The sequence below is a fragment of the Pocillopora damicornis genome, chromosome 2 (assembly GCF_964200805.1).
Source record: "Pocillopora damicornis chromosome 2, jaPocDami1.2, whole genome shotgun sequence".
NCBI classification, from domain to species: domain Eukaryota; kingdom Metazoa; phylum Cnidaria; class Anthozoa; order Scleractinia; family Pocilloporidae; genus Pocillopora; species Pocillopora damicornis.
Window position 1 is genome coordinate 19,010,965 of NC_142671.1, and position 12,315 is coordinate 19,023,279.

Here is a 12,315-nt window from a genome sequence, read left to right on the forward strand (position 1 = left end):
GAACGTGTTATTCAGTTAGTATTTCCGTCAATTTCAAAGATATTTCTGTTACGCAAAGTGCAACGATAGCGGATTCCAATCCCGAAATATTCCGTACAGCGCTAGAATGGACGAGACGGATTTGTACCTGAAACTCTTGAGGGTTGTGCGCAAGTCACTACCGTAACAGACAAACACAAAACAGAGTGCCCGAGTCACTAACCTTACAGTCCAACACAAAACAGAGTGCGCGAGTCACTAACGTAACAATCGAACACAAGGCAGAGTGTGCGAGTCACTAAGCTAACAGTCAAACACAAAGCAGAGTGCGCGAGTCACTAACCTAACAGTAAGACGCAAAACAGAGTGCACAAGTCATTAACCTAACAGTCAAGCGCAAAACAAAGCGGGTGGGTCACTTACCTAACAGTCAAACACAAAACAGAGTGTGCAAGGCACTAACCTTACAGTCCAACACAAAACAGAGTGCGCGAGTCACTAACGTAACAATCGAACACAAGGCAGAGTGTGCGAGTCACTAAGCTAACAGTCAAACACAAAACAGAGTGCGCGAGTCACTAACCTAACAGTCAAACAAAAAGCAGAGTGCGCGAGTCACTACTCTAACAGTAAGACGCAAAACAGAGTACACAAGTCATTAACCTAACAGTCAAGCGCAAAAGAAAGCGCGCGGGTCACTTACCAAACAGTCAAACACAAAACAGAGTGCACAAGTCATTAACCTAACAGTCAAACACAAAACAGAGTGTGCAAGGCACTAACCTTGAAGTCAAACACAAAGCAGAGTGCGCAAGTCCATAACGTAACAATCAAACAAAAAACAGAGTGTGCGAGTCACTAACCTAATAGTCAAACACAAAGCAGAGTGCGCGAGTCACTGATCCAACAATCAAACACAAAACAGAGTGCGCGAGACAGTAACGTAACAATCAAACACAAAACAGTGTGCGAGTCACTTTCCCAACAATCAAACACAAAACAGAATGTGCGAGACAATAACCTAATAATCAAACATAAAAAAAGAATGCACAAGCCACTAGCGTAACAATCAAACACAAAACAGAGTGCGCAAGTCACTAACGTAACAATCAAACACAAAAAAGAATGTACAAGTCCATAACGTAACAATCAAACGCAAAACAGTGTGCTAGTCCATGACGTAACAATCAAACACAAAACAGAGTGTGCCAGTCAGTAACATATCAAACGCAAAACAGAGTGCACAAGTCCATAACGTAACAATCAAACGCACACAGAGTGCGCAAGTCACTAACGTAACAATCAAACACGAAATAGAGTGTACAAGTCACTAACGTAACAATCAAACACAAACCAGAGTGTGCAAGTCACTAACGTAACAATCAAACGCAAAACAGAGAGCGCAAGTCCATAACGTAACAATCAAACACAAAACAGAATGCGCAAGTCCATAACGTAACAATCAAACGCAAAACATAGTGTGCAAGTCCATAATGTAACAAGCAAACGCAGAACAGAGTATGCAAGTCAGTAACGTAACAATCGAACACAAAACAGAGTGCGCAAGTCACTACTGCAACAATCAAACACAAAACAGAGTGCGCAAGTCCATAACGTAACAATCAAACGCAAAACAGTGTGTAAGTCCATAACGTAACAAGCAAACGCAGAACAGAGTGTGCAAGTCACTAACGTAACAATCAAACACAAAACAGAGTGCGCGAGTCACTACCATGACGATCAAACACAAAACAGAGTACGCGAGTCACTATCGTAACGATCAAACGCTAAACAAAGTGCGAGTCACTAACATAACAATCAAACGCTTAAGTGTGAGAGTCACTTGCGTAACAATCAAACGCTTCAATGAGTGTGCGAGCCACAAACTAACAAAGAATCAATTACGAAACAGAGTGGGCGAGGCACTTACATAAGAATCAAAGTCAAACTTAAAAATCAAACACGAGATAACATGCGGGAGTCACTAACTCAACAATCATAGACAAAACAGCGTGGGCGGGTCAGTAACGTAACAATCGAACACAGAACAGTGCATGCAAGAACATAACACTAAGCAAACGATAAAATGTATGCACGAGTCACTTACGCAACAAAATACACTAAACAGAGTGCGCAGGTCACAAACGTAACAATCAAACAAAAAATTGAGCTAGTCACGAACTTACGTTCGCCAAATCAGAACGTGCGCGTCACTAACGCACCGATTAAACAATGGAGGTTATTCAAAGTCACTTACTTAAGAATCAAAGAATAAACAGTTTACGCGCGTCACTAAAGAAACAATAACACAAAACAGAATACACAAGTCACTAGCGAAACAAACACATAAGGGCGCACTTGTAACCAGCCTATCAAAAGAAAACGCATGAGGGTCTAACTCAATTAAAGGGAAATCTTACCAACATAAAAAATGGAACAAGGAACAGAGCGCGAGAGAAACTAAAGGAAAAAAAAAAACAACAACAACAATCAAAGACAAAGACAGAACGCGCAAGATACTAGCCTAAAAATGAAAAACGAAACAAAACAGAGCACACGAGATTAACTACCTTTCAATTAACTAACGTACAGTTCATTCACCAAGTTAACGTGATGGTCAGACAAAGAAAGTGATGAGCAAATCATCTAATAACTGCATATTCAGCGCGCTGACATCAATGTTCTTTTCTGACTCACGTGACGGACCTCACCAAAAGAAAGGAACTGCTGGCAGTCTGAGAGTCGATCCGAAATCACAATAGGAAGGACGTTGCAAAAATCAAAGCGAAAACGGAGTGAAAACTTCACGTATACTTCAACGGCATTATTATTTATGCAGAGGTCATTAACTGACAGCCTATAGCTATAAATTTTTCTTTTACATACCAGTGGGGAAAACATATCGTTTGCACTTTGTGCGCACTGGAAATAGTTGACTACGATTGCTTATTGGAAACAAGTAAAAACAGTATCTTTCGCTCAATTTGAAAAGCAATTGGGAAGAAGTTCTGCAGGTATGCATAAGCCAAGGAGATAAATGGAATCTTAAAACAAACACAACCTGAAGCACTTTAATCCATATATCAAACCTAAATAAACATATTTAGCATCAAACCGGTTGTTTCAGTAGCAGTGTAAAAGACCTCAAGAACTTATTAAATACAATTTTTCCTACACAGGTGTCGGAGAGTTCTATGTCTGTTCATTCCTAGCAAATCTTGACTTTAAATTATTTGTTAATAGCTAAAACTACTCTATTTTTCCCTTTTTACAAATTATGTCACTAGGCATAACAACCTCTAAATTTCTCTACCAGAGCTTCTTAAACCTTTTGTCATTGCAATTTTCTACTAAAGTAAAACCCCCTTTAGCTAGGGTCCTTCAACAAATCAATGCTTTTTGATGTTTGTCTCTCTGGTCCCATCTCAGACTGTAATGTGATACATCTACAAAGGAAACATTTATGCATTGCAAGATACTTGTGAGCTCAGAAAAGTTTCTCTTAAATATAAAAAAAAAATGATCATTTTCAACTGAAGTATTTTGTTCTAAGTAACAGTTAAGCTGGGTTTATTCAATTTGTCAAATGCTGTCATTTAAGATGAGATGCAAGGTAAGTGACAAGGTGTGACACAATTATCTTGTACCAACAAATCGATGATGAGGTAGTGCCAGTAAATTCCTAATAGTATAAATTATAAAAATATTGGGTGAAACTGTCTTAAAGTCAGTTTTTTTCTACATGTTGGGCATTTACTCTGCATCTGAACCGCACTTCTTATGCATTTGTCACAAAAAACATGTCCACAATTTGTTGACATTAATCTTCTCTTCCTCCTTTTGATCTGAAAATAGAAAAATTTAAAAAAATTTAACCATCACAAAACATAATTTGAGAAACCACAATGATCTAAACCAAAATAAAAGCATATAGTTTTTGGAAAAAATCACTTGATGATTCTTTTTGAATTTTTACATGGGCCTGGGAAGCCAATAATGTTGTTCTAAAAAAAAAAAAAAAGGATTTTTACTGTATAAAAAATTGAAGGTACTAATCAAACAGGTCAAATTCTTTTTACTCACTGTTTCTTCATCATCCAAACAGATAGGACAACATATTTTCTTAGAAGGTACTTTTCCTGCTGGATCTTCACTATTTGAAGTTGAAGCTTCTATTCCACTTGTGTTTTCTTCATTTGCTTCATTGCTTTCTGCTACTTCTAATATATCATCATCTGTGTCGGATAAAGTTCTGCCCAGCACACCCGAATGTGAGAAACGACAAGATGGCAGTTCCATTGCTGGATCTCCACGGTATATTCTATTTACACACTGAGGGGAAATTGATTTGAATCATATATCAAGAGATTTGAAATTCTGCGTGTCATTTATAATAATTCTGAAGATGTCTGGCTTTTCTTTACACACACAGTGAAGAACCAAGTAACAATCCTGCATACTTTGCACACTTAAATTTACAGAAGTTAATAATTGTTCAAAATTACAGCAGTAGCATACACCTGCATGTAGTCTAAAAAAAGGTTGGTGGACTTGTTTTAACTAATGAATAAGATAAATCAAAAGCAAATCAGAGCTTATGCTATGATCAAAATGTAGCCCTCTAATATAATTCAAAATAAAAGTCTTTGTTTTCAGAGGTAAAATTCTCTCCCAACCTAGAAGTTTTGTTGTGACTCTATTCACAATATTAGAGAAAAGAGCTGTTTTTTAATCAACTCAAGTAAAGTAATTACTCACCACAATAACAGGACTGGAATCAATAGAAGAATCTGTCGAACTGTCTCTGGTTAAATCTACCACATTACTGTGATGGTAACCTGAGTCATTAGTCAAATCAACCACTACTGAGCCACCTTTTAAAAAAAGTCAAACACATACCATTATAAGTTAATCCCTTATATTGTCTTAACCAGTAATGCCAGTTCTGCCTTGTGACAAAAAAAGTGGGACACTTCATACATTTGATTTCTTGGAAATGACAGAACTTTGTACCTCTTCTTATTGTTGGAAGTTTATCTAAGTCAATAACTTCTGGCCTTGCAACCCGCATGTCACCAATGATTGTAACATCATCTGGCGAGTGTGATTCTGTGGGTGATTCAACACTGATTGGTTCTCTGTCTGCTGCAGTTTCTTCAGAATGAGGCTCTTCATTAGCTGGTTCACTGTTAGTATTGTTCTCTGTAAGACTTGTACTTTCTTCAGTTTCATTGTCATTTCTTGTTCTCTTGTTTACATGTGAAAGACTGTCCTCCTATCAATAGAAGAAGAAAAATTCCTTTATGTCAAGCCTGGAAAATGAGCAGTTTAACCTTTTAACTCTCATGAGTAACCAAGACAGAATGTTCCTTACAATATCAATACAATTTTAAGTGAGCAGTTATGATAAAAAAAAGGAAAAAATAAACTAGGGGATTATAAGGTGATCCAATACCATATTCTCTGAACTAACATCATGAGAATTGCAAGGCAGACGGTAAAGAGAATTACTAAAATTATCACAGATTTGTAAGCCAATCGAAACAATAGCCTTGAAGCAAACTGTGGCTTAGTGTCAGTTGCACAGGGAAGATTGAGTTTTTAGTGAATTGAAATGAAACTACAGTATATGTACTTGGATTCTGTGTTGGATTTGTGTCCGCCTGGTCATTTTGAGCTTGGATTTTTCGCTTCTTGGATGAGGCGTTTGGAAATGGAGTGTTCAGCCTTGGGCTTTTCTTATGAATGTTGAAAACCATGAAATAGACAACTTGCTAAAATGCGTCCTTTTCATCAAAGTAAGCAGTAAGATAACAATTGATACACTGTGGAAGTAAGGTGAGGTATTTTTTTGAGAATTTGACGTATTATTTTATTCCTCAGAGTGGTTGTAAATATTCCCATGCAAACTCTTATAATTCCGCCATGACTGTTATTGCACATGATGATCATCTGACAGCTGGAGCTTGGGCTGCTGTGATTACTCAAAACATACACTGGCTTACCAGCGCTGTGTTGACAGGTGTCTAGAGGAGAGAAGCTGAGCCTGGGTTGCTCTGGTATCTGCTTGCTGCTGAGGAGATATCTGCTCTTCTCATTTGCTACCTTTATGGCACTTCTTCAATTTTATTTTCAAAGGTTTGATTACTCTAATGAATTGTAGCCTACCTTTATAAAATTCATTTTTTAGCCTGAGTTTAAGACATGAAAACCTATTATTAACCTGTGAAGTGTTTTTCTTCAAAAGCTGTGTTTATACCCATCTAAACACCAATAGAGGAAAAAAAGGAAGTTTGACCCACTCAGAGGTGGGTTTCAATGCTGTCAAATAGAGATTTCATGGTCTGCCACTTTCAAATGGATGGGGATTACTTAGCTACAGACAGTAAGAATGCAGCATGGAAAAAAAACCAGTAATAATGCATAATCATGCCTATAAGAACCTCTGGACCAGGATTTTATAGGAAACATGGGTCAACTTGGGCTTGACTTTCCATTTTAATGAGAGAAACCTCAAATGAAATGGCAAATGGCAATGTTTATCTAATCGTATGAAAATTACATCAAATAAAGGCTAAAAAGTACTAGTATATTGCGACAAAGAGCGCACACAAATACAGTGAAGTTTGCAGAAACGGACTTAACATCCTTGCTTTTGTGACCTTTAACATAAGTTTTGTCCTTACAAACACAATTCGTAATCAGACGTAAAGAAACTGATATTATATGAAAGCCTAGTTTGTTTACTCATTTTTTTAGTTTTACAACATCTTAGCTTTCAATCAAAGTTTAATACAACAGGCTAAACATAACAAAAGAGTCAAATTGCCACATGTGGCAATTTGACTTTCAGTGGTGGTGAGTTTTGTGGTGGTGAGTTTGTTGTGGTGGCAAATTGACCGTGATGTCGCAGATTATTCCCTGACACTTATCATTACCTGAGAATTTGTTTCCCCTTGTTGTTCTTCTTGGGCACCACTTGGAAGAAGAGAAAATTCATTCTCAGTTGGAGACACTGAAGGAGACATTTCATCCAAAGATGAACATCCAGTACTTCTCTTCTTCCTCTTACGCCCCTAAATATGATCATATGCAAGCTTAAATTTAGTTTTCAAACTCACTTAGATCTTAAGTTAGAAACGTATACTACACTAAAACAGGAAAAAACAAGCAAACACGATAAGTCACGTTCTTTCGATTGTAAAACGCTAAACTACACGTCTCATTACCGTATTAATGATAAAATAATCATACTGAGTTGAAGCTAGAACCTTCAAAAGTTAACTTCTTTATCCAAACATGAATATTTTGAAATACTGTTCTACTTTCAGTAGCTCTAGTCGTGAACCAGTGGTACGACCCTCTTTGAAGTAAAGCAACAATTCTGTATTTCACAGAAATTTTTCGAAACGAAACGCTTTCAGATCAGTAGGAAAAAATTGTCAAAGAAAACGCTGGAAAATACAAAATTAAAAACACTTTCGCCTATTTAGTGGAATTACTGAGGTATTGGAAAAATCCCAACAAGAACAGAGTTGTGCGTGTACATACACGAGTCGCCGGCTTGTTCATGACTTTCTGTAAAAGATACTTCGACTCCAGAAAAAGGTTATAGATAAAATGGATATACAAAAGAAATATCAGCTTTCTCCATACTGTTTTTTTTCACCCTTTCTACAAAGGAAGTCACTCATGCACAATCGCCATGTTATCAAGCCAGACAGTTTTGAGTCAGCGTTTTGTCTCGTTACTCATGCGCTCTCTGGGTTAAGAGTGTTCTTGTATTTAAAAGAAAACCATATCCGGTCATAAAGCATTTCCGGTAAATCTTGCATAGATTAAAACACTGTTCAATTAAGTAACAGCACGACCAACTCCTAGAAGTGATGAGCCTATTTCTAAGCGCGACTAGTAAAGATGATAAATGGTAATCCTAAATATGAATGGTCCTGCACTGTTTCCCGATATTTGTTCTGGAGAAAGGCCAACAGAATGAGGTACAAACAGTTCTTAACTTCCGGTAGACTTGAAATGGAATTTTTTTCATACTCGAGATTTGATCATTGTATTCAACATACATTTAGGCTTATAAAAAGAACCCTAAAACTTCTTTACACCAAAAGAGAAGTGGAAAAGTCTCATCATTCTTCATCATGAAAAATAAGTAACGATGTAGACGAAAGATCTCATCTTCAACACCTATGATGAGAGTTTATTAAAGGAGGGGTTGTTCAAATGAAACATGGTATCTTAGTAGTAATTGCATTGAACTCTGGATCAAATGGCTCAAGTTTCAGCCCTTGTCTGATCATTGTACAGTGATGTTTCCTTGGGCAAACCTGTTTATTCTAACAGTAACTCTTATCACACAGGAATAAAACTCTGTACTTTCAAACTAGAACCCATAACAAACTCCTCTCATGCTCCACGAGTCTTTTTCAGTGGGTAGGAGGGCTTAAGGCACACCCTTAAGCCTGTCTGTCTCAAGAACCTTTTTTTTTTTTTTTACCATACTTTCGTTAAAGGACAAGATATCTAAATTTTTAAGTAATTATGGAAAAATAAAAAAATCACAGATGTTTTAGTGGAGCTTTGCGCTCAAATTGAGTGGTGTATTTAACTATGTGGGAAGCAATCACTTAACCATTTACGTCGTCACATCGGTATTTATATTCTCCATACAGTCCTCTGTACATTTAGTAAGGTGCTGACAAGGAGAATTTGTCTAACAATCAATAGTTTCTCTAATTGGTGATCATTTCCTTTATTCTCATGATATTAATGTGTGATTCAGTGGTGATATTGCGAGAAGAAATTAGATGCTTGTCACCCCTAGGGGTTAAAGAGGGGTTAAAAGAAAAAAGCTTAATGAACTTTCTCGCCAATTTACTTCATTGAAAATATTATTCCAGTACCTACTTTTGAACAAGATAAAATTTTTTTTGGTAACTGTAGCCTTTTTTACAATTTCTGCAATTTAATATTAGCTTAGACATTTTAGCAGCCATGGAATACAAAAAGCAACAGGAAATTTACTAGTCATTCTAGCTAGTTCACTCCATCTTTTTACAACTGTGTGCCACATACTGACTTGAAATTTTAAAACACTAAAGCTATTACACCTACACAAAATATATTTGTAAGTAATGTTGCTATTGATACAACACAGAAATATTACTTTCAGACCACATAGTATTGTAGGGGGATAGGATAAGAGGGCAGTGACAATCCATCTCTTCTGCCTCCCTCTTTCCACGCAATTCCTTTTAAAATATAAAAAAAGGAACATAGACACACACTAGGCTACTTATGTACTTGCAAGAACATAGTTGGCAGAAGTAATAACTATAGAATTATAATTAATAGTATTAACCCTTTACACCCTAACATCAGCATGCATATTCTCCTTACTGTTCTCCATACATTTCTTGAGGTGATGATTGGGGGAATTGTTTTTAACAATCAACAGTGTCTTCAGTTGGTGATAATTTCCTTTATTTTCATGAGCTCTTATTGTATGACTCGGAGGTGATATTGTAAGGAGAAATTAGATGCTAGTCACTCTTTAAGGTCAGAGGATTAAAAATAATGACTTTTGTAATCATAATTCTCACCATAGTGTACAATTATGGGTTATCTGAAAGATACCCGTTTCTGACGAGTTCTTTTGCCTTTGTCTTGAGATTTTTGTGTATTGTAATTAATGTATTGTTCTTGTTGCCGATGAATGTCCAGGTCAGAAAGTTGTTGTTGATGAATCTCTTTCTGGCGAACAAGGCGAAGTTTGAGTTCCTTTATTTTTGCATCTTTTGTTGTTAAAATATCATCTTGTTTGGAACAGAGCTCTTCCATTGCTAGGTAATTCAAGAAAGCAATAAACTATTAGGACATAAAGCTGCAAAAGGATTCAAATTGAAGAAAGTGGCATAACTTTGTTTATGGGCAGAAATAAAGCGAGAAAAATTGTCGAAAGTAGTTAAGAAATTTCAATGAGAAATGTGACTTCTAGTAGTTTTAACTGCTAAATAATCATGTCTCATTTCTACTCAGGAAAACCTTTTTCCTCTGACAATATAAACTCAATCTTAAATTGAGCTTGGTCTCTATCAGTATTAATAACTATAAACCAGGAGAGGATTGAGTGTTTTGTCTCAATTATGATAAATAATTCCAACCTTGGCACTTTGTTTGAAACTGCATTTTCTCTTGGGTTTCCTCAAAGGCTTTACTTTTAACCTGGCCAAACCTGTACATAAAAGTTTGTAAAAAAGGGAATAATTTCTCATTGATTTACAAAAATTATCATGCTATCTTAGCTTCAACTTATGAGTCATAATGCATAAAGGAAACAGGTGAAATAGGAAATTCAGGCATATAATAATTAGTACCAACAAAAAACATAAAACAATCTTGAAGAAATTTCTACATACGCATTTTCAAATGATAACTTTTCACGCTGCAGCTGTTTGTTTAAAATGTCTATTTCCCCTAAGGCAAACTGTAATCTTTCACTCTCACTAGCCAGTTTTGCTTTTGTCTTTACATGCTCAAGTTTTTCTTCCTATAAAATGGAATGGACAGTGAAACAAATGAGACAAGTTACAATGCAAAACAAATTACTATTAAAATTTATGTGGTTCTGTTCTCAGAATTATTCAGGGAGAGAATTGAGAGAACTCAGTCAAGTTAACAAATTTTTTCAGTCCTTGGATTTCAAAATTAATCAGTTGAATTCATGATTACTCTGCTTAACCCTTTAACCCCCAAAAGTGATTCATATGTAACTTCTCCCAATAACATCCATACTCTATCCAGAAAGTAGGTGATGAGAACTCAAAATTATCAATTAGAAGTTGTTATCTTGAGCCAACACCAAATTCTTATGACTAATTTACAAGGAAATGTCTAACAGCTGGAGGGAAGAAATTACAGTCAGATCTTGGGAGTTAAGGGGTTAACAAAATAAAGTGCATTTCAACCTAGTGTTTTAAACCAAACCACAGTAATCACAACCAATAAGCTTAAAGGAAAACATCACTAGGAGCCAATTTAACAGTGAACTGAGGAAAGCTCTTAAGAGTACTTCTAATAGACAAACAGATTCTCTCTCCAAGGTGCCATGTATTCACTTGAGAAAAAATGAGATGTAGGAGTTGAAGCAAAAACTAATAAATGCCTCATTCAGTACACTTCTTCAATAGAAAACGAAACAAAAACATGGAATTGCCTAGAGCATTGGAAATTGTAAAAGATCAAATCATAATAAATTTGGTTGCTGCATCCAATGTCAAGACTAACACGAAGTAAAGTAAAGCAAAACCTAAGCAGTCTCAAACTACTTTCTGCACTCAATTAAGACTTTTCTGAGCTCAAGATGTCTTTGACTTAAACAAACAAAGTCAGAAGACACAAACCCTTATGACCCTTCTTCTATTAGGAGTTCAGCATCTCTTGGCAAAAGAATTCTTTGAGTGGGGCACTGATTGTCAGGGTCTTATTTCATACTTTAATTTTATCAAACGACAAAATAATTACACGATCATGAAAGTAGAATTAAGAAAAAATCAACAACAACCTCAAGTTCCCTGATTAGCTTCTCATATTCCTCTCGTGGCACACGATCGTCTTTCCTCGACATCTAACAGAACATCCACAAAGGAGCATAATAATATTTTAGAACCTTCTAATTACGGCAAGCTGATTTTTCTACAACATTCCTGACAATGTACGCACAAAGGTCTGTCCACTAAGTTAGTAAGTAAGTAAGAAACCTTTATTTCAATACGATAAACTAAATTGACTAGAAATAAGAGGGATACTTAAATATATTTAAAAATAGCTATAAAATGTTTTACAAAGGACTTAAAAATTAACAACAACTTCAAGTTCCATGATTAGTTTCTAATGTTCTTCACGTGGCACAAGATCGTCTTTCCTCGACATCTAAAAAAAGACTCAGTTCCTCTAACCTTGGCTTTTAGCCGGGCCACAGCTGTGTGTTGGAGCCGTATGACATCTTGAAGTTGTTTATTTACAATCACATACGAAGGTTCTGACACGTCTGTACTGTTCGCCATTTTGTAAATAGCCGCCCTTTATTAACCTCGATCCAGTCTTTTGCGAGTTTTTTAATTATTCATACCCAGTACTTTCGCACAACGCCCTCAAGCTCAAGCGGGTTAAGATCATATCGGAAATACTGAAAAGAGACGGAATTTCTGAATGTGTGAATTAAGTATTTCAACAAAGGGCAGAGAATTCCTCTCAAGAATTAACTTGTGATCATCTTCTGACACTTGAGACTGACTACGCACTTCTTATAGTCACAACTAACAA

General features: G+C 36.2%; 2 protein-coding genes across 2 annotated transcripts; both read right to left on the reverse strand.

Moving 5' to 3' along the window:
* Positions 1-3,024: 3,024 nt before the first annotated feature.
* Positions 3,025-7,864, reverse strand: LOC113667473 (uncharacterized). Its single transcript, XM_089196155.1, has 6 exons — positions 7,531-7,864; positions 6,918-7,055; positions 4,993-5,254; positions 4,738-4,853; positions 4,063-4,311; positions 3,025-3,824 (listed from the first exon to the last, which is right to left on the reverse strand). The coding sequence occupies exons 1-6, from the start codon at positions 7,549-7,551 to the stop codon at positions 3,675-3,677; spliced, it is 936 nt and encodes a 311-aa protein (XP_089052281.1). The 5' UTR covers positions 7,552-7,864; the 3' UTR covers positions 3,025-3,674.
* A 694-nt stretch (positions 7,865-8,558) lies between these two features.
* LOC113667482 (spermatogenesis-associated protein 24) lies at positions 8,559-12,193 on the reverse strand. Its single transcript, XM_027183299.2, has 5 exons — positions 11,949-12,193; positions 11,555-11,617; positions 10,410-10,540; positions 10,155-10,225; positions 8,559-9,833 (listed from the first exon to the last, which is right to left on the reverse strand). Exons 1-5 carry the CDS (start codon positions 12,054-12,056, stop codon positions 9,613-9,615), a joined length of 594 nt encoding a protein of 197 aa, XP_027039100.2. The 5' UTR covers positions 12,057-12,193; the 3' UTR covers positions 8,559-9,612.
* Positions 12,194-12,315: the final 122 nt, after the last annotated feature.

Coding starts and splice junctions, on each gene's coding strand:
- LOC113667473 (XM_089196155.1), bottom strand. CDS start 7,551: ATGAACAAGCCGGCGACTCGT. Junction 4,854..4,992: donor ACTTCCAACAATAAGAAGAG/GTACAAAGTTCT, acceptor TTTTTTTAAAAG/GTGGCTCAGTAGTGGTTGAT. Junction 4,312..4,737: donor ATTCCAGTCCTGTTATTGTG/GTGAGTAATTAC, acceptor ATTTCCCCTCAG/TGTGTAAATAGAATATACCG.
- LOC113667482 (XM_027183299.2), bottom strand. CDS start 12,056: ATGGCGAACAGTACAGACGTGTCAGAACCTTCGTATGTGATTGTAAAT. Junction 10,541..11,554: donor AGCTAATCAGGGAACTTGAG/GTTGTTGTTGAT, acceptor TCCATTTTATAG/GAAGAAAAACTTGAGCATGT. Junction 9,834..10,154: donor GTTTCAAACAAAGTGCCAAG/GTTGGAATTATT, acceptor TGAATTACCTAG/CAATGGAAGAGCTCTGTTCC.